The sequence below is a fragment of the Natator depressus genome, chromosome 7, assembly GCF_965152275.1.
Source record: "Natator depressus isolate rNatDep1 chromosome 7, rNatDep2.hap1, whole genome shotgun sequence".
Classification (NCBI taxonomy): domain Eukaryota; kingdom Metazoa; phylum Chordata; order Testudines; family Cheloniidae; genus Natator; species Natator depressus.
In genome coordinates, this window is record NC_134240.1 from 50401316 (window position 1) to 50427835 (window position 26520).

General features: G+C 49.7%; 1 protein-coding gene across 1 annotated transcript in view; it reads left to right on the forward strand.

Annotated features, from left to right (window-relative positions):
- The window catches only part of DAG1 (dystroglycan 1), a 116955-nt gene that overhangs the window by 78404 nt on the left and 12031 nt on the right, over window positions 1-26520 (forward strand). The window contains exon 2 of the mRNA XM_074958371.1: window positions 3384-3775. Coding sequence (XP_074814472.1) covers window positions 3494-3775 — 282 coding nt within the window. The 5' untranslated portion in view covers window positions 3384-3493. The remainder of the gene's footprint in view (window positions 1-3383; window positions 3776-26520) is intronic.

Here is a 26520-nt window from a genome sequence, read left to right on the forward strand (position 1 = left end):
TCCTGCCCACTGGCAGCCCTGCCAATCAGCACCTCCCTCTCCCTCCCCTCACCTCCCAATCAGCTGTTTCGTGGCTTGCAGGAGGGGAGGGGGGAGGGGGAGGAGCAAGGGCATGGCAGGCTCTGAGGAGGGGGCGGGAAGGGGTGGAGTGGGGGCAGGACCTGTGGCAGAGCCAGGGGTTGAGCAGTGAGTACCCCCTGGCACATTGGAAAGTTGACACCTGTAGCTCCAGCCCCGGAGTCGGTGCCTATACAAGGAGCCACCCCTGTTCTACGCAAATCACGAGTGGGAGCTCCATGATCCCACACTTCACTCCGTCTTCCACCAGTGGGGGACCCCGTGGTGGAACCTCTTCACAACCAACGAGAACCAAAAACTCCTCCTCTTCTGCTCCAGACGGGTCCTCTGGACTAGCTCACAAAGCGACGCTCTTCTCCTGCCATGGACTGTTGAAGTCTGCTATGCCTTCCCACCCATTCCTCTGCTCCCACAAATCCTCCACAAGGTGCAACAGGATCAAGCAACATTCATCGCGATAGCCACCTTTTGGCCTCACCAGTGTTGGTTCACTGACCTCCTCCACCTTGCTGCTCTCCCTCTGATCTGCCTTCCCACCCACCTGGATCTCTTCACCTAGGTGCAGCAACGCTTGCAGCACCCCAACCCGGGCCTGCTCCGCCTTACAGCTTGGTGTTTGGATAGGGCTCATATATAGACAGAACGTGCTCCACCCTGGTGCATGACGTCCTCATGCACAGCAGGCCAAGTGAAGCGGACGCATTTCACCATCCAGGCACACCACCACCATTATCCACTGGAGAGACTCTCTACTCCCATTCTCCTGGACTACATTCTCCATCTTAAGTGTCGGACCTCATTCACTCATCCATATGGGTCCACCTGGCGATGCTCAGTGCCTTCCTCCCCACCATGGATGGTTCCTCCACCTTCACTCACCTGACCACCATTCGCTTCCTTCAAGGCTTGCTCATTGCCTTTCCACCAGTATGGAACCCCTACCCCATCTTGGGACCTAAATATAATCCTCTCTGCCCTCACTAAACCGCCCTTTGAAGATCATCTTGATGGCCATCACTTTGGTGCAGCGCATTAGCGACCTGGTGGCTCTGATAGCTGACCCCCCCCCCCCCCCGCAATATGCATCTTCCATAAAGTTTCCCTGCACCTGCACCACAAGTTTCTCCCCGTTCCACCTCAACCAAAGCATCCACCTTCCAATCTTCTACCCAAACCGCACACCACCTCCAGAACAAAAACACTGCATTCTCTCAATCTCCAATGCAACCATGCCTTCCAGGCTTCGCCCAGGCTCTTCGTCACGATTGCCAGGGCCTCTCTTCACAACACATCTCTAAATGGATCTCCCATTTCATTGCGGACTGCTATGCTCTCTCCTCAGCCTCCTGGAGTCCTGGCTCACTCCACGCAGGCACAGGACGCCTTGTTGGCCTACTTTGCGGACGTGCCTTAGCAGAACGTTTGCAAGGCAGTGACGTGGACCTGGGTCCACACCTTTACCGCTCGCTGTGCCATTGCTGGGGATGCATCTGTCGGCCGAGCTGTCCTGCCGACTGACTTCACGCGAGTCCACGCACCCACCTCCACGCTGAGCGCTGCTCACTACTCACCCACATCTGGCCTCCATGTAGGGACCATCACTCAAAGAAGTTCTTTGAGATGTGTGGTCCCTATTTGGTTCCAATACCTGCCCTCCATCTTCTCTGCTGTGGATTCCATTGCTTGCGAGTAAGAGAGAACTGGAGCGTCGTTAACCGCATGGCCTCTTATAGCCTCGGACACAAACATGCAGGTGGCTCACATAGAGATCAAGAACACTACTAGAAAATCGCTCTGGCGCATGGCACGCATGCACACGCATGTCTGGAATCCAAATAGGGACTATACGTCTCAAAGAACCTCCAGTTACAGTAAGTAACTTCTTCTCGGGTCTGTCAGGAGGGCTGACGTCAAATGGCACAGCTGGAGTAGATTCATTGATAACTTACAGGCTGTGCTCAGATCTGGCAGTCACAAAGACCTGCAGCTTGTCTCGGAATGGCTGTGAGGTGCTCCTCCCTGGATCGAGAAAGGGATGCTGGAGCCCCTGTCAGTTGCTTAGCCCTGAAGAAAGCCTCATCCCTTAGCAGTATCTCACAGTGCTAAGCAGCTTCCCCTTGAGCCATTGTATCCTGACTCTTGGCCTCCTAGCCCAGCATAGAGCACTGCCCAATCCGGCTTCAGGGGATGGCGGGGCCTGCTTCTTCTTGTGACACCTTGCGGTAAAGACTCCCAAGGGCTTCCCGAGGGAAGAAGCTGTAGCACAACACAAGTGCAGTGGAGAAACTTATTGGATAGACACAATTCATGGCAGGAGCAGCCATGGCATGGGGAGCTGCATTGGAGATCTCTATCACTTTGGGCCTACACAAGCTCTGAGCACTAAGGGGAAGGGGGGAGGGAATGGAAGGAAGAGGGGAGCAAAAGATGGGAGTTGGGGCACCAAAGAGGAGAGAAGGGAACACAAAGGTGGAGGGAGAAAGAACAAGCTGCTAAATAAGAGACCTTGAAGGCAAGTCTGTGTGAACAAGGAATGGATAGCACCTGATCCTTGCACAGCGCTGGAAAGGAGCAGTGGTGCCCACCCTATGTGGGAAGGGGGCAGGACAGCATACGGGGAGGAGTGGAGTGGGGACTGGGGGGTATGATAGGGAGGGGAGCATCCTGCATGTGTAGGGAGGGTGTTGGGGGGCCCAGTGCATGCTTATTGCCCCACACCAGATTTGGCAGTGCATTGCTAGCCAAGAGGGTCCATTCTGAACACATGCCCAACTCTGAAAGCTAGAGTTGGGGGCGGGTCTGGTTGTGGGGGCTCATGGGCCTTCGAAGCAGAAGCATCTGTTCTGCCCCAGGCTGTCAAGGTGGCAGCTTCCTGCTCACACTGGTGTACATCTCTTCAGGGGCTTGTTCTGTGTAATTAGCATTTAAATTCATTGATATCCTAGCTTGACTGCAGCTCTCTTGGAAAGGTCACCTAGTTCCAAAGTTCTGAGACTGCATTGGTTCCTCCTGCTCACACTCCAGGGTGTTCTTCATTGAATCACTGAGCGCTCAGGCACCAGCAGTTGGTGGCTGAGGGTGGAGAGGAGGAAGGATCCTTGTTTCCATTGAGTGGCTGTACTCCAGTGTGAACATGGGCTGCTAAAGGCTTGCTCTCCGCTGGGAATAGGCCTCTTGCATTTGCACAGCAGAGCTAAAAGGGTGGGAGGGCAGAGGCATTAGGCAAGTGGGCTTCTCGGCTATTCTTCAGTGCTCTTAAACGGGCATCTTTCATGTGCTGACCTGGCCTCTTCTTTCTCTCTCAGGTTCGGGAGACTCCCAGGATGAAGCTGCTGTGAGGAGCTTGAGGAGCCAGCACACAGGCTTTCAGGGCTCCCTTTCTGAGTGGAATACAGTATTGGAGTCTGCAAGAAAAATGACTGTGGGATTTGTACTGCTTCCCCCTCTGCTGGGGAGGACTTTGCTTACGCTGCTGCTGGTGGCTGCCTCTGTTCAATGCCATTGGCCCAGTGAACGCTCTGAACTTGCACAGGACTGGGAAAACCAGTTAGAGGCCTCCATGCATTCTGTGCTGTCAGATCTCCGCGAGACGGTCCCAGCAGTGGTGGGGATTCCAGACAGCTCTGCTGTGGTGGGACGCTCCTTCAGAGTCACCATCCCCACAGATTTAATTGCTTCTAATGGAGAAATGGTGCAGGTGAGAAATGCATCCGCCTGCCTCATATCTCACAATCCCCTTCCTTGCCTGTCATGGCTGTCCTTGTCATGCCTGTCGGAGGGACTGGGTCTGTCTCCGCGCCAGTGTGACAAATGGGTTTGAACGAATGGGTCATAGGATGGTGCTATGATTCAGACCGGGGGGGGAGGCTGTTGGATTTGGTGATAGATGGGTGGAAGAAACTTCCATTTCCCTCTTCCGGAACGTCACTGTTTATTTCTTACTGGATTGAACGCCTTCATCCTAGAGTGAAGAATAGAGGAGGTCTGGTCCCCTCTGTAGGAGCTGGTTTGGTTCAATGTCTGGTTACATTTAACCTGCGTGCACCCAGATGCTCAAGCAAGGGGCACATGAATCACTGAAGGACAGTGACCCTCAGCCTCCCATAGCCCAAGTCCTGGAATGATCCTCTGACACCATGGGGTGACTTGTTTTACCATGGGGACAAAATATTGGGCCACTGATGTGATGCCATAGCACAGACCCTGTTCTATGGCTCTGGCTCTTGACTCCATTTGACACCGTGTGTCCTCCCCTCGCCCTGTGTCCCGTGGGGAGAGCTGGGGACACTTCTCCTTGTCTGAGAGGAGCTATGATCAAACCTGTGGCTCCCAAGAGAGCCATATCTGCCTGTCCTCAAGCTTTGTGTCTGTTGCCTTCAGGACTTCTAGGTGCTGTAGCTGCAAGAAATGGAAGTGTGAAAGTGACACCAGCTAGGCAAGGAAAGGAAAGTGAGAGAGACTGTCAAGGTGTCACTATTCACTACTGGTGAGGAGTCCTCTCCAGGCTGGGTGCAGGGAAGACTGCTCCTGCTCCCCAGGCTTTTCTAGATTCATTGACAGCTGGGGCTGGACCATTTCCCAGTCTAAACCTGAGAGAATTACGTGTTTGCTCTTTTTCAAGTGGTCAGAAGGGATCTGGAGGTGAGGGGGGAGGAAAATCTTGGACTTGCCAACTTCTCCTTATAGGCGGGTTTGTTGTAGAGCCAGAGGACACAGATCACAGCGCTAAAGAATCTAGATCAGGAAAGTGAAGTGTGAGTAGGTCCCATTTGCACTACTAAGAGTCCTGGCCCTGATGAGTGGCAGTGATAATCTGGAGATCTAAAAGGTGCATCTGGCACATCTGGAACACCTGGATTCTGAGTCGGGTGGGGAAGAGAAAGGTGCTGGATGAGTTCCATGTTTCGAAGAGCTAGAGGACTGTCATCTGCTTTGAACTGAAGGCTGCAGCACTGTGGGGCTGATGAAACTTGCCCAGGTGGAAGCTAGGACATGCCATGGTGGCCTTAGTCATGCTGCCTGCTCTCTTCATATGACCACTGCCATGTGAAAGCCTGGTTCTTGGCTGCTTAGTACCCAAACTCCAGGGAGTCTGGGGAGCTGTGGGTGCTCGGCAAATTGACAACTAGCATCATCTGTTTTATCAACAAAAATACAAGTGCAGGACAACTGTCAACTTTGGATTTTTGTCTCTAAATGCACAGACTCCTGCTGATCAAATTCCCAGGCTTCCCAGTGCAGCCCAAGGTGTGAGCTGTGCTCTAGGAACCCCTATCTGTCTGAGAAACCGCTTCCTGACCAGTGTCTCATACTGGCTGCTTTACCGAAGTGCACACCCTCTTTAGCTAGGACTGCACAGCGGGGCTCTGACCCGGTGTTCTCGGAGGAACACATGTAGGATTGGGGGTAACACTGACCATGTGAGGGTGGGGGTGTGGCAGGTTTGGGAGAGCACTGGGCACACGTGCTTGGGATTGAGGGGTATGTAGAGCATGCAGGGGTGATTGAACCTGCACGGAAGCACTAAGGGGTTCCATAGCTGGACGTTGTAATGCTTCCCTGCCTCTCAGGGAAAGTGCTTCCAGCTCCTCAGCTGGAAAGTGCTGGAGGAGGGTTACTATGCTGTGGTGCAGTGAAGCCTGAGTGGTTTTCAGGTGTCAGAGGACTAGTCTAAACACAGAAGTTGCACTTCAACTTAAATTGATTTTAAAATCAGACTTAGGCCTTGTCTCTGTGAGACTTTCATGGGTTTACCCTACATTGGTTTAATATAGATCTCTGCGCTGGTAAGGATGCATCCATACTTACTGAGTGTGGAGGGCTTCCTTCCAAAGGACTCCACATAGGAGAGGGGATTCCTTATGGAAGACATAGGTAGGCAACTTTAGGTGTGAGAGGACATCGGCAGTTTCCACTTGTTTTGCTGGGGTGATTTTGGCCTGGGCAGATTCCCTATCTGAATCCATCTCTCGTAGAAGTTAGGAAATCCTGTGGGCTAGGTGGACCTGAAAGAACTCTGGCATTTATTTGCTGTTGCATCTCATGCAACCCTAGACAATTTGTGCTGCTCAGCTGGAGCTTTCAGCAAATCAATGTTTGTCGCAGTTACGGACTCAGACGAGCCAAGCCCTTCGTAGCCAGTACATAGGGAGCTCAAGCCCTAATTAAAATCGGGCAAAAATAGCCATTAAACATCTCCCAGTTGTGGCAGTAAAGCAGATCAGAAAGACAATGACCTATACTCCTGCTCTTCCTGGTCTCCAGGAGGTCAGGAATGATATGCTGGAGCTAACAAGCTCCTCAAAGCCACAAAAAGAAAAGGAGTACTTGTGGCACCTTAGAGACTAACAAATTTATTTGAGCATAAGCTTTCGTGAGCTACAGCTCACTTCATCAGATGCATACAGTGGAAAACACAGTATGCATCCAATGAAGTGAGCTGTAGCTCACGAAAGCTTATGCTCAAATAAATTTGTTAGTCTCTAAGGTGCCACAAGTACTCCTTTTCTTTTTGCGGATACAGACTAACACGGCTGCTACTCTGAAACCTGTCAAAGCCACAGTTCAAGATGGAGACATTTAAAGCCTACCCTAGTAGCTAACTCCCAAGGGGTTTTCTCTCCTATAGATCAAAATGAGGCATGTTGCCACATCCCTATGTAATAGTTCTTTGAATAGTCCATAGCTGTGTGTGTTGTGGTCAGTACTTCCACTGTTCCTACACTTTGGGCTACTGTACTTGGTCAGTACTGTGGTCAGTACTTCCACTGTTCCTGCACTTCCACTGTTCCAGCAGCACTCACAGGAAGAAGTTCACATTAACCTCTTCCTCCTGTCATCACACCAAGCTGCTCTCATGTGCTGTCTGTTGTTGAGGTCACTCTCTGCTGATGGGTGAAGGTCAATAGAACTGCAGGCTGCAGAATTTCTGAACTGGAAAGAATCTGTGACTTCCAGGCATGGGTCTAGAGGGCTGGGAGCACATTACCAGCAGAAGGGTGATCAAGGAAACATTGTCACACGGAGGAGAGCACAGCATCAGCTGGCTGGAGCAGAATGACATGTGACATAGTCTCAAAGCACAGCCTCCCCTGAATGCACCAAGAGTGTCCTAGTAATGATGAGCATCACATCCACCACGATGAGTATTAAATGAGGGGACCTGATCCCCTTCCTTACAAGTCTCTTACTTTCCTAGGCAGGAGAGTGTCTCATGCCTGTGTGCACTTCATACTAAAGGAGAGCTAAGCACTGGAGCAGACTAACAGGACACTAATAGAGCTGGCTGAGCAGGAGTGTGTCTATTTTGAGAGTTCCCCCACCTAACTGTGCACCTCGGCAAACTGCCAATGGACTTTTACTCCCAGATTTAACAGTAAGACCCCACACTCTCCCTTTCTCCTGAGAGGGACCAAAAAAGTACCAAAGGATCCTTCCTGAAAATGTACCAGAGTGCCTTCTGCATACCTTTCCTCTTGTCCCATTTCTATCCAGAAGATCAAGGAGAAGACAGCAGCCATATGGATGGCCTTCTCTGGCAACGTTTGGGGCTATGACTTTCAAACCTAGTCAGCATGACTCTATCCCTCTCTCAGGGACTGGTATTCCATCAAAAACCAGGAAAGCTGCTCCTAGCTGCAAAAAGACAGGATATTCACTCAAGGTCCTTACTCCCAATCTGGCTTCAAGATGTCCCAATGCTTAATCTGACTTGGTTGGGATTTTTGCATTAGTGTAGAGACCACCCTCAAATGCTATATTCAGCCAGAACGTGACACCTCTTGAGCTCCTATAGGGAGGGTTATCCATGGCTCTAAAAGATCATTCTCATTAACATTGTGGTAGAAGTAAGTAGGAGAGAGCTGGACAACGGATGGCTCTTTGTCAGCCTCACACATCAGTTTACCCTGCAGTATGTGGAGCAGAGCCCTGGGATCACAGCCGAATGTTAAATGTTCTCACAAACATGCATCTGAGTCACTGAAGGAGAAAATTCTCTTCTTTCAATCTCTGGCATTCTTAATGAGCGGCCACCTCAGAAGAGCCTGTAGGTGGGAGCTCTATGCATTGAACCCCATTGTTGTATGTTCTTCACAGAAAAGGCTGGGTCTTCTAGTGAACCTGGTATTGTTCTCCAGGTACATGTTCTTCCTCAGACTGCAGGGAGATCACGTTTCCCCATTCTGTCCTAAACCTTTACACCTACTGGAAAGATGCCGATGCCACAGGATCTCCAAGAGGTATCCTGATCACCTGTCTCTGACAATGCAATACCCTAACTGCACTCTCCCCATGGGGAAATACATGAAGGTTTCAAAGGCCTCATTCAAGATGGAGTGGGAAGAGCACGCTGGATGGATAGTCCAAGTTTTAACTCAACCTACCAATGCCACCACGCATTTGGTGGGAGTAGTGTCCACAATGTGGGCTGAAAACATGTATGTTTTGTACAACGAGATGCGAGGCAGCTTCCTGGCTTTCTCTCTGTACCAGCATGAAGGTCTACAAGTTAGGCATGTGAGCATCAGAAAAAAGGCTGTTGTATGCAATGAGACTAAACTCTTAAATATTTATTTATCTCCGTGGCGTCACACTTGTTGCTGATTCGCAGTCCCACTGAAGAGATTGGTGGCCCTTTGTCCTCAGCAGAAGAGGAGAATTTCTGTGCTTAACCAAAATGTTCTTCTGGTAGGAAGTTGCACAGATCCAGCCTAGCACAGGCTGGGTGAAATAGAATCAATAGCCAGTGTGGTGGTGAAGTAATCTGTAGTCCTGCAGCAGACAAGTTTGTGTACTACAGTTTGTTGCTAGCAACAGAAATGTTGCATCTCTTTAGTGCTATAATCTGAATATTGATCAAGATAGTCTTTGCTGGCAGGCTCTGGGAAGGGGGTGTGCCAAGTGTGGGACTGTCTCTGGCATGGCAGTGAGACTGCAGACCTAGCATAAGATTCTGGTTCTATGGACTGTCCTACCAGTAGAAAGGAAATGACCACTAGTACGGATCTGTTTTTCCATCTTCCGTTGCCCAGTCTGTAGCTCCCGGTAAAGGGTCCTTTCCAAAGTGCATAAGGTCAGCAGCACTCTGAGAAGGGTGTTGTTGGTGCACAGTGAGACAGCCACTCACAGCTCCATGCCAGTGAGTCACTCTGGATGACATTGACTCCTTTAATTTTGTGGGTTAATTTACTTGATTCTGTTAAATGGCGTTTCTGTGGCTGTTGGAGCATTTAGATATAAATCTGTGCAAAGCAGCTTTGCTCCTTAAAGAGGAGGCAGCTTTTGACAAGCCCAGTGAATACTCTGTTTGCCATCTGGTGAAAGGACTTTTGTTTAACGGGTTTATTCTTATCAGATATTAGAGAGTTCATTCTCTTAGTAGGATCTGTAGGGACTGATTTGCAGAAACCATACTAGATTTATTATCTGCTGTAAGTGTGGTGTGTACACCGGTCCCCTGGCTGTCCCTGGTAATATAACAGTCTCACTGAGAGAGGCAGACTTCTGAAGCATTTAGACTTGGTGGTGGGTGTGAGTTCTGCTGAATTCTTTGAAAGTAAGGTCTGAAATAATTCTATTCTCCCTCTAAGGAGCTTTGTGCAGGGATTGCTAATTGAATGTGACCCATCAGCCAGCATTTCTTGGAGGAGGTTTGGTACAGGACAAAAAGCATTACCAGTTGGAGCAGTGGGCAGGTGTTGTGCTAAGTAATGGTGGCTTTAGAGTTAGGGACACCTGGGACCAGGAGAATAATTCTCCCTGATTCAGATGTAAAGAGCAGTGCTGCAGTAGCTTCAAGAGCATCTGTGGCTGTTTACTCCTATGTATATTTTGGGCTCAACAGTGGTCTCTGGTTGGATCTGGTCACAGGAGCTCTTGGGAAGGGATCTGCCTAACTCTAATCCTGCGATCCATGAGATAAGATTTGTTGATAGTGGTTCATTGTCTGCTTTTCAGTAGTGAGCCAGGGTGAGGAATTGAGCATTTTCAGTGAACTCTCAGTAACGAGCTCTGGATTTGGAGGGCTGGAAAGTATGACTCAGTCTAATTATAACCAGCTTCTTGGGCAGGCCTGGAAGTTCCTTGTTTTGTCTCAGCACTGCTGTTACGGATTCCTTCCTCCAGTATTTGGGAGGATGAGAGGGCGGCCAGTGGGGAGTAGAACGTCCTAGTACACAGGCTGGCTGAAGGTCACTGGTTTAGGCTTAGCTAACCCTACTGCCAGCTCACACATCAGCCTGCTGCATATCTGCTGAGCTTGTAGTGAGTGCGGGTTAGCTGTGAGATCACAGTACTTGGCACAGGCATTGTGGGGTAGTTCTGCTCTCCTCTGGCCTTTGGCTTATTAAAAGGCCGTGACTAGAGAAGAGACAAACTTCCCTTTCTGAAAGCTGTTCAGGGCTTTTCCTGTGCTGTTATTCTGTGAGTGAGAAGAATCAGGGTGTGGGCAGGGATTTGAACTCCATGCAGCTTGTTCCAGTCAGAACAATGCAACTGAACAAACCCTTTTCAAGTTGGCAGTGTGAGCTGCTGAAGGGAGTTTTTCTGGGGACACTCAATGTTTTGTAGCAAGCTCCCTGTGAAACAGCTGCCCTGTCCTCCCGCCCTGGCAGAGGGAATCTTTGTACCCTGAATAGTTCCCTTACAGGAAACATGAACACATCTGGAAAATGAAGGCGTCCGAGTGGGTGAGAGAGGCATTCACTGGGGCACATCTATTCCAGAACTTTGCCTGTTCAGTTGTGAAGCAGAGCAGTCTGGCAGGAAGTTCGTGTTCAAAAAAAAAAAAACAAAACCCAATGCTCCTTGCATACCAAAGAAGGACACAATGAAGTCTCTCACTGACATCTGTAAAAGGGTGCCTTCCATGGGAGGTGCGGTGTTCAATAGCAGGCATGTGGCTGCTATTTCATCTTGCCATGAACGTGTGAAGGTAAGGCAGTTTCTTTAGGCTGCCGTAATCGTTTGGTTCATGAGGGACTTGCTGCATTTCAAGTCCCTTCCCTCAGTTAAAAAGCCTCCAGCTCCAGGGTTAGTAATGTGGTCCTTAGAACTGATGGATGGTCCTCTTTGAGCCCTTCGGCTCCTGAGAGCTCAGCTTTCTTACCAGCAGGTTTTCTTCATGGGGCCGTGACTTCAGTTTGTGGAGTGAGCAAGGAGGACTTTTCAGGGTTGTCATGGCTAGCACAGATGTGAAGATGCTCCCAGCCCTTCCTACTCACAAGAGAAGTGACTCTTCTGCACTAGCTGGAGCTTCTAGAAAGCCTTGGGTAGAGATAGTCAAGCCCTAAAGATTGATGAAAGCCTGTATGACTGAGGTGAGGTGTACTTCTGAGAACTGGTGAAATCTCTTGGCCATCTGTAGATATGAGGGGAGAGGATGAATTTCTATATGAAAGCTTGTTCATTTTCAAGGGGGTCTCTGGGCATGTTCCATTTGTGGGATATGGTGCCCCAGTCTGGAGCTGTAGAACTGCCGAGAAGAGCCATGTCCATTTGGGGCAGAGTGCATAAAATTTCATATGATGTGAGTAACATCGCCCTATTCTGTATCATAGAATCATAGAATATCAGGGTTGGAAGGGACCTCAGGAGGTCATCTAGTCCAACCCCCTGCTCAAAGCAGGACCAATCCCCAATTAAATCATCCCAGCCAGGACTTTGTCAAGCCTGACCTTAAAAACTTCTAAGGAAGGAGATTCCACCACCTCCCTAGGTAACGCATTCCAGTGTTTCACCACCCTCCTAGTGAAAAAGGTTTTCCTAATATCCAACCTAAACCTCCCCCACTGCAACTTGAGACCATTACTCCTTGTCCTGTCCTCTTCTACCACTGAGAATAGTCTAGAACCATCCTCTTTGGAACCACCTCTCAGGTAGTTGAAAGCAACTATCAAATCCCCCCTCATTCTTCTCTTCTGCAGATTAAACAATCCCAGTTCCCTCAGCCTCTCCTCATAAGTCATGTGTTCCAGACCCCTAATCATTTTTGTTGCCCTTTGCTGGACTCTCTCCAATTTATCCACATCCTTCTTGTAGTGCGGGGCCCAAAACTGGACACAGTACTCCAGATGAGGCCTCACAAATGTCAAATAGAGGGGAACGATCACGTTCCTCGATCTGCTGGCTATGCCCCTACTTATACATCCCAAAATGCCATTGGCCTTCTTGGCAACAAGGGCACACTGTTGACTCATATCCAGCTTCTCGTCCACTGTCACCCCTAGGTCCTTTTCTGCAGAACTGCTGCGTAGCCATTCGGTTCCTAGTCTGTAGCGGTGCATTGGGTTCTTCCGTCCTAAGTGCAGGACCCTGCACTTATCCTTGTTGAACCTCATCAGATTTCTTTTGGCCCAATCCTCCAATTTGTCTAGGTCCCTCTGTATCCTATCCCTGCCCTCCAGCCTATGTACCACTCCTCCTAGTTTAGTATCATCCGCAAATTTGCTGAGAGTGCAATCCACACCATCCTCCAGATCATTTATGAAGATATTGAACAAAACCGGCCCCAGGACCGACCCTTGGGGCACTCCACTTGATACCGGCTGCCAACTAGACATGGAGCCATTGATCACTACCCGTTGAGCCCGACAATCTAGCCAACTTTCTACCCACCTTATAGTGCATTCATCCAGCCCATACTTCTTTAACTTGCTGACAAGAATACTGTGGGAGACCGTGTCAAAAGCTTTGCTAAAGTCAAGAAACAATACATCCACTGCTTTCCCTTCATCCACAGAACCAGTAATCTCATCATAGAAGGCGATTAGATTAGTCAGGCATGACCTTCCCTTGGTGAATCCATGCTGACTGTTCCTGATCACTTTTCTCTCGTGTAAGTGCTTCAGGATTGATTCCTTGAGGACCTGCTCCATGATTTTTCCGGGGACTGAGGTGAGGCTGACTGGCCTGTAGTTGCCAGGATCCTCCTCCTTCCCTTTTTTAGAGATTGGCAGTACATTAGCCTTTTTTCAGTCATCCGGGACTTACCCCGATCGCCACGAGTTTTCAAAGATAATGGCCAATGGCTCTGCAATCACAGCCGCCAATTCCTTTAGCACTCTCGGATGCAACGCGTCTGGCCCCATGGACTTGTGCACGTCCAGCTTTTCTAAATAGTCCCTAACCACCTCTTTCTCCACAGAGGGCTGGCCACCTACTCCCCATGCTGTGATGCCCAGCGCAGCAGTCTGGGAGCTGACCTTGTTCGTGAAGACAGAGGCAAAAAAAGCATTGAGTACATTAGCTTTTTCCACCTCCTCTGTCACTGGGTTGCCTCCCTCATTCAGTAAGGGGCCCACACTTTCCTTGGCTTTCTTCTTGTTGCCAACATACCTGAAGAAACCCTTCTTGTTACTCTTAACATCTCTTGCTAGCTGCAGCTCCAGGTGCGATTTGGCCCTCCTTATTTCATTCCTACATGCCCGAGCAATATTTTTATACTCTTCCCTGGTCATTTGTCCAATCTTCCACTTCTTGTAAGCTTCTTTTTTAGGAAGGGCATCCACACTTCTTTCTCCGCCCTCATAGATTGTGAACAGAACTCACCATCATGTCCTCAGACTAGACCTTTCCTACAGGATAGCTTAGTGTAGATAGCCCTTCTCTTGGGCCACTTAGTGAGACCATAGCTGGCCGGGAACCTGTAAGGTTTCAGGAGCTGCACTTCCTGCTCATCAGTCATAAAGACATGCTTACATTCAGTGCCTTCTGTGCTTGGGCCAGACCCGCTTGGTAACTCAGTGTAGAGCAGAGAGCCTTGAGACGCCAGGCTCATCAGTCTGATACTGAGTCTGTCAATGGTACCAAGACCGGCCTCCATGTCATAAGTCCTGCGTCAGAGGACCAAGATGCACTATGCCACTCTGGCTTTAGTGCCATCTTCTATCACAACCTGGAGACCAGACTCTCCTCTGCCCTGTACTGGGAGTGAATTCTTCACCCAGCACTGACTACTGAGTTTTCAGTAACCTTGGTGGTGATGCAGGAAGCACCCACCTTAGCACCTCTTCCCTCACCTGGCACCATCATCCTTCACACAGACTTCAAACCTGTTCAGTGATGCCAGGTTTGTCTTGTCACTGCAAACCCACATAGAGGTCTGTCTGGGTAGAAGGAGGAAGCACGTATTCCCACAAGAAGGGCATTAACAGAAGAAAAGTTAAGAGAACCTCCCCACCCCCTTTCATACTCTCTGAACTGGGAAGGTTTTGAAGAGATCGGAATCTGTTCTTAGCTTTACACTAATTAATAGTTTTATCAGTGACCTGGAAGAAAACATAAAATCATCACTGATTAAATTTGCAGATAACATGGATTTGGGGAGAGGTAAATAATGAAGAGGACAGGTCACTGATAGAGCAATCTGGATCACTTGGTAAACTGGGCACAAGCAATTAGTATGCAGTTTAATATGGTTAAATGTAAATGTATATATCTAGGAACAAAAAATGTAAGACACTTACAGGATGGAGGAGTCTATCCTGGGAAGATAGTCCTCTGAAAAAGACAGGGGGTCATGGTGGATAATCAGCTGAACAGGAGCTCCTAGTACAATGCTGTGGCCAAAAAGGCTAATGCGGTCATTAGATCCATAAACAAGAAAATATCAAGTAAGAGTAGGGAGGTTATGTTATATTTATATTTGGCACTGTTGCTGGAATCCTGGGTCCAGTTCTGGTGTCTACAATTCAGGAAGGACGTTGATACATTGGAGAGGGTTCTTCAATCTAGCAGACAAATGTATAACAAAATCCAGTGGCTGGAGGCTGAAGCTGGACAAACTTAGACTGCAAAAGGAGCACTTTTTTTACAGTGAGGATAATTAAGCACTGGAACAATTTACCAACAGGTGGGGTGGATTCTCTATCACTGGCCATTGTTACATCAAGAGTGGATGTTTTTCTGAAAGATCAGCTCTAGTTCAATTCAGGGCAGTTCTTTGGCCTGTTATACTAGACATCACACTAGATGATCACCATGTCCCTTCTGATCTACAAAGGCTCTCAGACAGCACTGGTGACACTTTAATGGGCAGAGCGATTGACCATTGGAACAAACTACCAAGGGAAGTGGTGGATTCTGAATCTCTTGATTACTTCAGATCCAGACTGTATGCCTGTCTGGCAGAGACGCTCTAGCCCACAGTTACTGGCTCAATGCAGGGGTAGCTGGTGACATGCCACAGGAAGTCACTCGATGAGCCAGTGGTCCCTTCTGGTCTTCAACTCTGTGACTCTACAAACTATTCTTGTAAAGTTCCTGTCTGCACTCCAACTCTTCACCCTTCTTTCCATCTGCCTCAGAACGACTATGGTTAGGGAGACGGCCCAGAGGGGACTGTGGGGGGTGCACTTCCTTATATCGGGTCAGCTGAATATCCCTTTGAAGCTATGTTTGCACTCAGGTGGACTTTCAGCCTCCGTTTTCTCTCCCCCCTCACCCCCCCAGGTAATTGTTTGTAGAAGCCTATTTGGGGTGCTAAGTAACCTCATAGCAAATGTTGAACACCTTCAGCCAGGGTCTTAAACACAGTTCACTGTCTGCCATGCATCCGAGTTTAAAGAGAAGGCTCCAGTATTTTTATACTTGATGTTAATTCTACTCTACATCAATAAGAGTTGTCAGACTTATTCCATCTATCACAGCCACGCATGGACAAGGGGACCACATCATAGAGTTACTCAGTGGACATGCTCACGTCTTGATGATCTGCCACTTCAAAAAAAAAAAATCTTAATCAGAAGTTTTGGAAGGATTTTACTGGGCAAAGAAGGTGGCTTGCAGCAGGTGTTCTTTGTATAAGAGACATAATACAAAGTTCAGTATTGGTCAAGAATACAGAACAAACTTTACCCTTAAGTGCTCAGTAGAGAACAAGTGAAAATAACTGGCGGCAGTATCTTGGAGTTCAGTCCCAAACACTTAGTTTTACCTCTTTCTCCAACAAAATCTTCCAGAATTGAAGCAGTACGACACAGGGTAGACTACAGGAAATTTTCTACCTGTGTTCAAAAAAGGATCAAAATAGTGGCACTAAGGGTTGGTAAATTCCCTCGACAGGAGCAGATGAAAGCTACCTGCTGCTGGTGGAGCACTCTAGAGCTCTTGGAACGCAAGGTGAGAGTCCCCTCCAGTCCCACCCTGGGAACACACACCTAGGACTAGGGCAGGGGTCGGCAACCTGTAGCACGTGTGCCAGTTTTTAATGGCACGCTGCTGTCTGCTGGACCTGGGCTGACAGCAGCGTGCCACTAAAAATCCTGCCCGGCCCACTCTTTTTCCACCCACCGCTCTCTCCTTGCAGGGCAGGCAAGCTTCCTCCTCCCCCCACCTCTTCCCCCAGCGTGCAGGGTTCCTTCCCCTCCTTCTCTCCCTCCCTGCGGCCGATCAGCTGATGGCCCTTGCCATGGAGGGGGAGAGGGAAAGGTGGAGCCGCAGCGCGCTCTCTGCTCCGGGGACCTTGGGGAAGGGGGTGGAATCAGGGCATATCCCCTCCAGCCCCCTGCCGTGAGCCGCAGGGGGCTGGGAGCACCTCCACAACCCCATCCCACACCCCCAGACCTCTGCCCTGACTCCGGCACCCCCCCCACATACCCACTCCCCTGCCCTGACTCCTGCACCCTCCTCACACATACCCAGCCCCCCCACACACCATGCCGTGACTCTTGCACCCCCCACATCCCCACTCCCACCCTTAGCACCAAACGGGAGCTCCTACACACACACACCCACATTCCCACCTGTACCCCTCGCACCAAATGGGAGCTGCCCAGGTAAGCGCTCCACACCCAAACCTCCTGAGCCCCCTCCCTCATTCTAGCTCCTGGCCAGACCCTGCACCCCAACCCCCAGCCTGCTTCTTCACCCCCAGCCCTGTTCTCAGCACGCTACCACCCTCATCTCAGTGCAGAGAGAGGAAGAGAGTGGCTAGAACCAGGGAACTAGGTAGGTACTTACTCTGTGTGGACAGGGCCGGGACTCCAGACTGGCAGCGGGCTGAGCGGCAGCCGGCTGCCGGCCCCGCTCAGCCCACTGCCGGTCTGGTGTTCTGGCTGCCTGCCCCAGCCCCCAGACCCTCAGTTCTGATCTGCAGAAATGAGGGGTACCACTCCCCCGGGGTCACCTCAGGAGGACTCCTCGTCTGAGTCCAAGGTGGAGCCTTACACCCATCCCAAGAGCTGCCACTAGTACCTGTCCTACATCCCACTGAATCCCGGTGCGGGTTCCCCCCCACCGGTAACTGGCCAGGTGGACAGTGGTCTAGGCTCTATACAATGGCCATTCTGGAACCCGTGAGGGTTTCCTCTGGTACCAGGTCCGTCTTCTCACCAGTCATACTCAGTTGTTTCCAAGAGAGAGGCCCCTGCACCGCTTCACTCAACACCGAACCCTGACTCAGGTACCGAATCCAGTACTGATACACAAGACATGGGCCACATGGAGGTAATTGAGGCTGAAGAAGTTGGGCCGAAAACAAAGGAAGCAGGATCCGAAGTGGGACCCTCAGCCGCACCTTCAAAAGGCCTGCTTGGGCCCACTGGAGTACCTATGCGACCCTGGCACTGAGACTGAGGTGGTAGAAATGCAGTGTCCCCCCCCGGACATACCTCTTCCTCCTCCTCCTCGTCCTCCTCCTCCTCCTCCCCCTCCCCAGGTGGGGCTGTCTCAAGATGACTTTCAAGCCCATCAGGAGCTTCCAAAGAGGATAGCGGCTACCCTGGGGCTAGAGGTTGAGGAGCTCAAGGCATCATCCCACAGCTTCATTGACATTATGGCTGCAGCTGCACTATCTATGGGGGCCCTGCCCATTAACAAAGTGGTAATGGGTGAGGTCAGAGACCTGTGGCAGACCCTGTCTTCTCTCCCTCCCACTTCAAAGAGGGAAGAGAAGAAATACTACATGCCAGCCAAAAGGTACGAGTACCTATACTCTCACCCCCCCCCCCCCAGGTCCCTAGTTGTATCGGCAGCCAATAAGAGGGATAGACAGGGCCAAGCAAGTTGCTACCCCCAAGCAGAAGGACACAAAGAAACTTGATCTATTTGGGAGAAACATTTATTTGACAGGTAGGCTACAGCTACGTATCTCAAACCAGCAAGCCCTGCTGGGGAGATGCAAAATTACAACTTATGAGACTCCTTGTCCAAATGTGAAGACTCTGTATCTCAGGACTCAAGACAGGCATTCTTTGCCCTCTTAGAGGAGGGAAAGACCATTGCCAGAGCCTCTTTCCCAGCAGCCCTGGATGCAGCCAATGCGGCAGCCAGGCCAATGGCTTCTGCAGTGGCCATAAGGCAGTGCTCTGGGCTGCAGTCCTTGGGGCTACCTCAGGAGGTCCAGCAGTCAATTCAGGAACTCCCTTTCAAAGGCTCCTCGTTTTCGGAGCAAACAAACACAATTTCCACGTCCTGAAGGACTCAAGGACTACCCTCGGGTCCCTGGACCTCTATGCTCCGGCCCCTTTGAGGAAGCACTTCAGGCCTCAACAGTTGGCCCGCTTTTCGGGGTTGCTAGACTAATCAGTAGCACTCCCACTACTGCTCCCACTCCATCCGGACCTGATCTCACAAGACATTGGCCGTATATTCCACCCGAACGTCTGGTCCCTCGCATGACTGCAGGGAAGCTCCATGGCTGAACCTGGAGGAGCAAGCTTGTTCAGAACAAGTTCAGCAGGTCTTGCTGGGTAATAGGAAGCTGTCCAGTAGGACTATCTACTTTGCCAAGTGGAAGCATTTTTCAATAGGGCTCGAGGGGATGGCCATTTCTCAGACTGTCTTCTCTTCAGTTTATTTTGGAATACTTGCTCCACCTAAAACAACGTCTGGCCCCCGAATGAATCAAGGTGCACCCAAAAGCAGTTTCAGCCTTCCTCCCGCCAGTGGGCAGGAGGTCAGTTTTATCTCACAAAATGACAGTCTGATTTCTTGGGGGGTTACAGACTTTACTGTCACGTTTGCTAACTGATTCCTCTGTGGGTTTGGACTTGGTTCTGTTGAAACTCACGGGCCCTCCCTTTTTGCTGCTAGCATTGTGCCCTCTGCTCTTTCTGTCCTGGAAGGTTGCCTTCCTGATAGATATTACCTCAGCCAGAAGGGTCTCTGAAATCAGGGCCCTTTTGTCAGAAGCGCCATACATGGTGTTCTTGAAGGACAAGGTTCAGCTGCACCCCCATCCGGCCTTCCTACCAAAGGTAGTCTCACAGTTCCGTAGTAACCAAGCCATTTTCCTGGCAGTTTTCTTCCTGGAGCCACACAAGAATTCAGAAGAGCGATGGCTTCACCCATTGGATGTTAGGCATGTCCTCACCTTCTGCATTCAGAGGACTAAACCCTTTGAGAGACCCACACAACTTTTTCTGGCAATAGCAGAGAGGATGAAAGGCCTACCTGTTTCAACCCAGAGCATCTCATCCTGAAAAACCTCCTGCATTTGGGCATGTTATGAGCAGGTAAATGTTCCACTACCTGCCATCCTGACCACTCATTCCATGAGAGCTGAGGCCTCTTCAGCAGTGTTTCTGGCCCAGGTTCTGATTCAACACATCTGTAGGGCCGCAACCTGGTCATTAGTGCAAACCTTCTCATCCAACTATGCCAGGGCGGCAAACTTTTTGACCCAAGGGCCACATCTGGGTATGGAAATTGTAGGGCGGGCCATGAATGCTCACAAAAGTGGGGGTTGGGTGTAGGAGGGGGAAGGGCTTCGGCTGGGGGGTGCGGGTTCTGTGGTCGTTCCAGAAATGAGGAGTTCAGTGTGCGGGAGGGGGCTCCGGGCTGGGGCAGGCGGTTGGGGGTGGGGTGTGTGAGGGCTCTGGCTCAGGTTGCAGGTTCTGGGATGGGGCTGGGGATGAGGGTTTGGGGTGTAGGAGGGTGCTCCGGGCTGGGATCAAGGGGTTTGGAGGACAGGAGTGGGATATGGGCTGGGGCAGGGGGTTGGAGTGTGCGAGGGGGGCAGAGGTGCAGGCTCTGGGCGGCGCTTATCTCAAGCAGCTCCCGGAAGCAGTGGCACAACTGCCCTCCGGCTCCTACATGGAGGTGCAGTTAGGCAGCTCTGCACACTGCCCCGTCTGCAGATGCCGCCCCTACACCTCCCGTTGGCCGTGGTTCCCAGCCAATGGGAGCTGCAGGGGCGGCACTTGGAGTGGGGGCAGCGTGCCAAGCCCCTTCGCTGCCTCTACCTGTAGGAGCCGGAGGGGGGTTGTGCCACTGCTTCCAGGAGCCGCATGGAGCCACGGTATGCAAGGAGCAGAGCAAGCCCCCGACCCCGCTCCCCAGCTGGAGTGTCGGAGCAGGGCAACCCCAGATCCTGCTCCTTGGGGGAGCTCAAGGGCTGGATTAAAATATCTGAAGGGCCGGATGCAGCCCCTGGGCCTTAGTTTGCCCACCCCTGTACTACGCCATCACCAACAGGCTTGAGATGACGCTAGGTTCGGGAGAGCAGTGTTGGAGTACACATGTCCATGAACTCCAACCCCACCGCCTTAGGTACTACGTATGAGTCACATAGTATGGAATAGATATGAGCAAGCACTCGACCAAAAAACAGTTACTGATATTACATAACTGTTGTTCTTTGAGATGTGTGGCTCATGTCCATTCCATGACCAACGCTCCATCCCTGCTACTGGAGTTGATGGCAAGAAGGAACTGAGAGGGTGCGGGGCCGGCGGAACCCCTTATACCGGCACATTTGTGCGCAGCTCCAGAGGTCGCTAGAGCCCGCCCGACGGATACCACTGAGGGAAAAATCTCCAGCAATGGTGCACGCAGCACGCACGTACCTAATGTGGAATGGACATGAGCAACACATTTCGAACAACCGTTACGGAAGGTCTGTAACTGTCTTTTTCTGTGTTAGATGGGTCTTTGCTACGCCCCCAGGCTTGTGTGATCTTTAGCTGCTAAAGGCTCATTTATAAGTGTCTCCAAAATAACTGGAAAATGAAGGCAGCCTTTTTTCTCTCAAGTAACAGAGGAGGTATTTCAAAACTAGAACTCTTGAAGGAAATGGTAGAGTTTGAAGACTTGGCACTGAGATTGTGTACGGAGCAAACTGGAAAGCTTCTCTTGATGAAGTGATCTCAAATCATTAACAGTGTGTAGCCTTAACAAATACATTTAAATGGTATTTAAAATCCATTCCTAGAGCAGAGTCCAGGGTTCTCTTAACTGTGCCAGTGTTCATACTGTCACAAACATGACAAGGGAGTGCAGAAAACACTATGCTCTGTGCACTAGGGGCATGCTATCAAAGTGCCTCAAGGAGAACAGAACTCTGAACTGGACCAAGGTGGCTAAGTTAGGGACTCCCAGTTGAGTGTTACCATTTATAAATTAGTATCAAAGTTTATATTTACATATATTCCTTCCTTTAGTTTAGCGACCGGAGTCTGCTCTGAAGTCAAGGCTCAGTGACTTCTCATCTAAGATTTAGTTCTGTGTTCCAGTAATTCTCCACGTCTAACCTTTCATAGAGAAAGGAGGATGGGGAAAATCCAAAATGTGCTAACACTGAGGTCCAAAAGCGCACAAAGTTTAGGCATGTGCAAAGTCTGAAAAGAAAGATGCCTGGAACTGGGTGTGCCGGGGTCTTGCCAGTCCATCAGGTTCTGGGCCACCAGCAGAGGCTTCTGTGAATCCAGGGAACTTTGCTTTGAGTTCCTCAGTTCCACTTTGGGGACCTCTTCTTTAACAGAACAGGAATTACCACAGGCCTCTGACTTCTTATGGCCCAAATACCTTGCAGTACAGTTTTACTGACTCAGACTCCACGGGTAGGTCTCCAGATCCTTAAATGGCAGTTGTCTACAGCACCCTGGTTTTGTGTGCTGGACACCTTTCCTGAAGAAATGTCCTTCAAGAACAGTGAGAGCTTTCAGGCTCTGCCTCTCATCGAGTTAATGCTCTGGCCACCATTTCTGCTGTTTCCTCCTGTCCTCCTAGTCACCACTTCCTGAAGTAGGAAACCATGAAGCTCACAACCCCAGGCCCTAGGATAGCATGCCCCCTAATGCCAGCTCTGTCACTGTGACATGTAGGGTTCCACTATGTCCCTCACAGTGCCTCTGGGCAGAATGGATCTTTTGAGATGAAATTATTCCAGAGTGTGGAAATGCTTTTTTCAAATCGATTCCCCCCCTCCGCCCCAGGACATTACATGTGAAAAACAGTGTTAATGTTCAGCTCAGGAAGGTTGAACAAGAAATGGTCTCAAGTTGCGGTGGGGGAGGTCTAGGTTGGATATTAGGAAACACTATTTCACTAGGAGGGTGGTGAAGCACTGGAATGGGTTACCTAGGGAGCTGGTGGAATCTCCATCCTGAGAGGTTTTTAAGGCCCAACTTGACAAAGCCCTGGCTGGGATGATTTAGTTGGTGTTGGTCCTGCTTTGAGCAGGGGATTGAACTAGATGACCTCCTGAGGTCCCTTCCAACCCTGATAGTCTATGATTCTAAGGCTAGAACTTTGGTAACTCCCACATTTAAACTCTGCCCCAGACATGTATGCATTACTGGTATACCTGAGTACTGACCATTTATCAAACACAGTACAACATCCAGCCATGTAAGGTTCATCTCGTGAACTGTGCAGTGAAAGAGGCAACATTTGCTTTGCAGCTTGTATAGAAATAACTTTCCTGGACATTCTGGCATGGCCAGAGTGGTCCACAGTCTCAAAAAAAGTAGGGTTATGGGAAAGATTGTATGTTGGAGTAATAGCATGTGATCATGTAATTAGAGTGTATTGTCATGTGCACACAAGGGCCGTAGTTAAAGTTGCATGTGCAGCCTTAATTTATATTTCCCAACATGTGTTAACCATGAACTGTAAAACTCTCTTATCCTCAAGTTTGTATGTTGGAATTTAAATAGTTTGAAGCAATGCTGCCAAAGAACCAGATTCTTTAGGCTGTCATTTACATGCTTAAATTTACTAACAACTTTGCCCTAACTTAATCCCAGTTTCTGCCCTCCCCCACTCCATATGTAGCCCCTTGGAAGTCAGTGATGAATTTTGTCATGAATAAGGGTGGTACAGTCTGACTCAGGCTTTTGCATTCAGTTTAAACTAAATCTCATTATATTTTCTCTTCCTGGCTTCTGAACCTTGTGGAGACAATGCAAAATTCCCCTTGCTTTTGTGAAATGCACACATGGGTAAGGTGGCTTCCCTCACATCCTAGATGTGAGGTAGGGGACAGTAACCTCAGCCACTCCTCCCCCTTAACCTGTGGCCTCACTCCCTTTTCATGACTGCTTTCTGGCAGGCTGATAACGTGGCTTACGGTGGGGGACAGGAGACATTCCGCTACAGCTGACCCATCACTAGCTTCATGGACCATGCTGCCTGTAGCTGGTATCTTATGGTAACCGGCAATGTGCTGCACAGATGCTTTACCTGGGGACTAGAGCAATATCCTGGGCCTGTGCTTTTGCAGGCTGCAGTTGCCATGCTGAGCTCAGGTAAAGAGCAGCGCTCCCCTTCAGGCTGGGTGTTTCTCTGCCTTGGTGCAGTGCACATGAATGGTGGGAAAATTGCCATAAAAATGCCTCTTTCCCCAAGGCAGATGGGCAGCTATACAGAGGCTGGATTAGGGCATGATCTCCTATGTCTACACATCTCAGAGCTGAATTCCAGGCAGCTAACACAGACTGCTCACTCCCCACCGTGACTTAGAATCATTGAATGTCATAGAATATCAGGGTTGGAAGGGACGTCAGGAGGTCATCTAGTCCAACTGCCTGCTCAAAGCAGGACGAATCCCCAACTAAATCATCCCAGCCAGGGCTTTGTCAAGCCTGACCTTAAAAACCTCTAAGGAAGGAGATTCCACCACCTCCCTAGGTAACTCATTCCAGTGTTTCGCCAGCCTCCTAGTGAAAAAGTTTTTCCCAATATCCAACCTAAACCTCCCCCACTACAACTTGAGAGCATTACTCCTTGTTCTGTCATCAGCTACCACTGAGAACAGTCTAGATCCATCCTCTTTGGAATACCCTTTCAGGTAGTTTAAAGCAGCTATCAAATCCCCCCTCATTCTTCTCCTCCGCAGACTAAACATCCCCAGTTCCCTCAGCCTCTCCTCATAAGTCATGTGTTCCAGACCCCTAATCATTTTTGTTGCCCTCCGCTGGACTCTCTCCAATTTATCCACATCCTTCTTGTAGTGTGGGGCCCAAAACTGGACACAGTACTCCAGATGAGGCCTCACAAATGTCGAATAGAGGGGAACGATCACGTTCCTCGATCTGCTGGCAGTGCCCCTACTTATACATCCCAAAATGCCATTGGCCTTCTTGGCAACAAGGGCACGCTGTTGACTCATATCCAGCTTCTCGTCCACTGTCACCCCTAGGTCCTTTTCTGCAGAACTGCTGCCTAGCCATTCGGTCCCTAGTCTGTAGCAGTGCATGGGATTCTTCCGTCCTAAGTGCAAGACTCTACACTTATCCTTGTTGAACCTCATCAGATTTCTTTTGGCCCAATCCTCTAATTTGTCTAGGTCCCTCTGTATCCTATCCCTACCCTCCAGCGTATCTACCTCTCCTCCCAGTTTAGTGTCATCTGCAAACTTGCTGAGGGTGCAATCCACGCCATCTTCCAGATCATTAATGAAGATATTGAACAATACCGGCCTGAGGACCGACCCTTGGGGCACTCCACTTGGTACCGGCTGCCAACTAGACATGGAGCCATTGATCACTACCCGTTGAGCCCGACAATCTCGCAAACTTTCTATCCACCTTATTGTCCATTCATCCAGCCCATACTACTTTAACTTGCTGGCAAGAATACTGTGGGAGACCGTGTCAAAAGCTTTGCTAAAGTCAAGGAACAACACGCCCACTGCTTTTCCCTCATCCACAGAGCCAGTTATCTCATCATAGAAGGCAATTAGATTAGTCAGGCATGACTTGCCCTTGGTGAATCCATGCTGACTGTTCCTGATGGCTTTCGTCTCCTCTAAGTGACTTGGGAGGATCCATCAGCAGCCTGGTGCAGTCCACTGCTTTGGCTTGGTTCCTTGTCTCAGAATCTGTATCTGCAGGACTTTGGACTTCCTGCTCCAATTCATTGACACCTGAGTTATGTGCCACACAGCATTCTAACGATTTTAATATCTGCCCAGTGCAGCTGCTGCCTTCGTGAGCAAATGTCTCATGCTGTCCTTTCCTGCCATGTCTGCTCTCACAAAAATGGAGGCCCACTGTTCCCCACAAGTGAAAGCTGTGGAGTGGAGAGGGAACAGGCTCAGTGGCTGTGGTTTAAATCCTGTGCTCATCTACACTACAGTTTCCATCATTGCTATTCCTGGGGGAAATTGCAGATCCTAATTTTACTCCAGTAGACTCAACCATGTAAGCCTGTGTTGCCCCCAGTAGCTACTATGGTGACATCGCAGGACAGAATCAGGCTGTGACCAACCAAAGGGAGCCACATGGCTGCATGTAAGGGGTGCGGCAGGAGCAGCAGCCCCTTGAGGAAAAAGGGGAATGTCTCAAATACCTGTGAGGGAAGGAGAGAGAACTGATCAGGGGAAAGACAACTAAGGTGAGCAGCACCTCTCTGCAGACTCTGAGACAGTAGGTCACTGGGAAGGAGGTGAACATCCATATGACTTGGATCTCTGATGCTGCTCACTGCTGCCATTGGGTGAAGAGTTGGGTTGTGTATTGTGGGAGGCCTTCATGAAAACTCAAACTCCATAGCAGCAGCTGCTATTTTCTTGGAGCTGAGATCCACTCAAAATGTGGGTAAAATTAAGATCTGCATCCAAAAAGAAATGGTATTAAAAGAACATTAAGACTGCACAGTCAAGCTCTTAAAAGTTAGGAAATGCCAGAATTTGGGTTGCTGTTGCAACCTGAAATGGCCCCCTTGTGCATTTGCACTATGCTCCAGTCTTTAATTATAGGATTGCATCCTGTTTTTTATACATTCAGTGCACAGCATTGATGGTGAACGAGGCAGAGCTGGGTAGTGATTCCAGAAGCCAATATAAGGTGTAGGTGCTCAGCCCATTGAAAGAATCAGGCCCTGGGGGTCTCAAGTTACACACCCAAAATCAGTGAATACTTTTGCAAATTTTGACCTTAATCTTGCTGTAAAATGGAAATAACAGAATTGTGACAACAGATTCATTGTTTGTGAGATATTTGTACCACAGTGATGAGTGCCACAGAGAAATCAGTTCTACATTCAGTGCAGGTTTCAGGTGGTGTGCAGTATATAAGATATTGGAGCACACAATGAGGATAAAATGAAATATTAAGCAGTTGCCTCATTCTCTGAACACCATCCGTATTGTGCACTGCTTGAGGCATGGGTCCTGTGGAAAAAAGTGATTGTGTAAGTAAAGGCTGTATCCAAATTGAATAAATGCGAGGGCAGAATTAAGGTTGTACAGGCATCTCTAACTCTGGCACTTCCTAACTT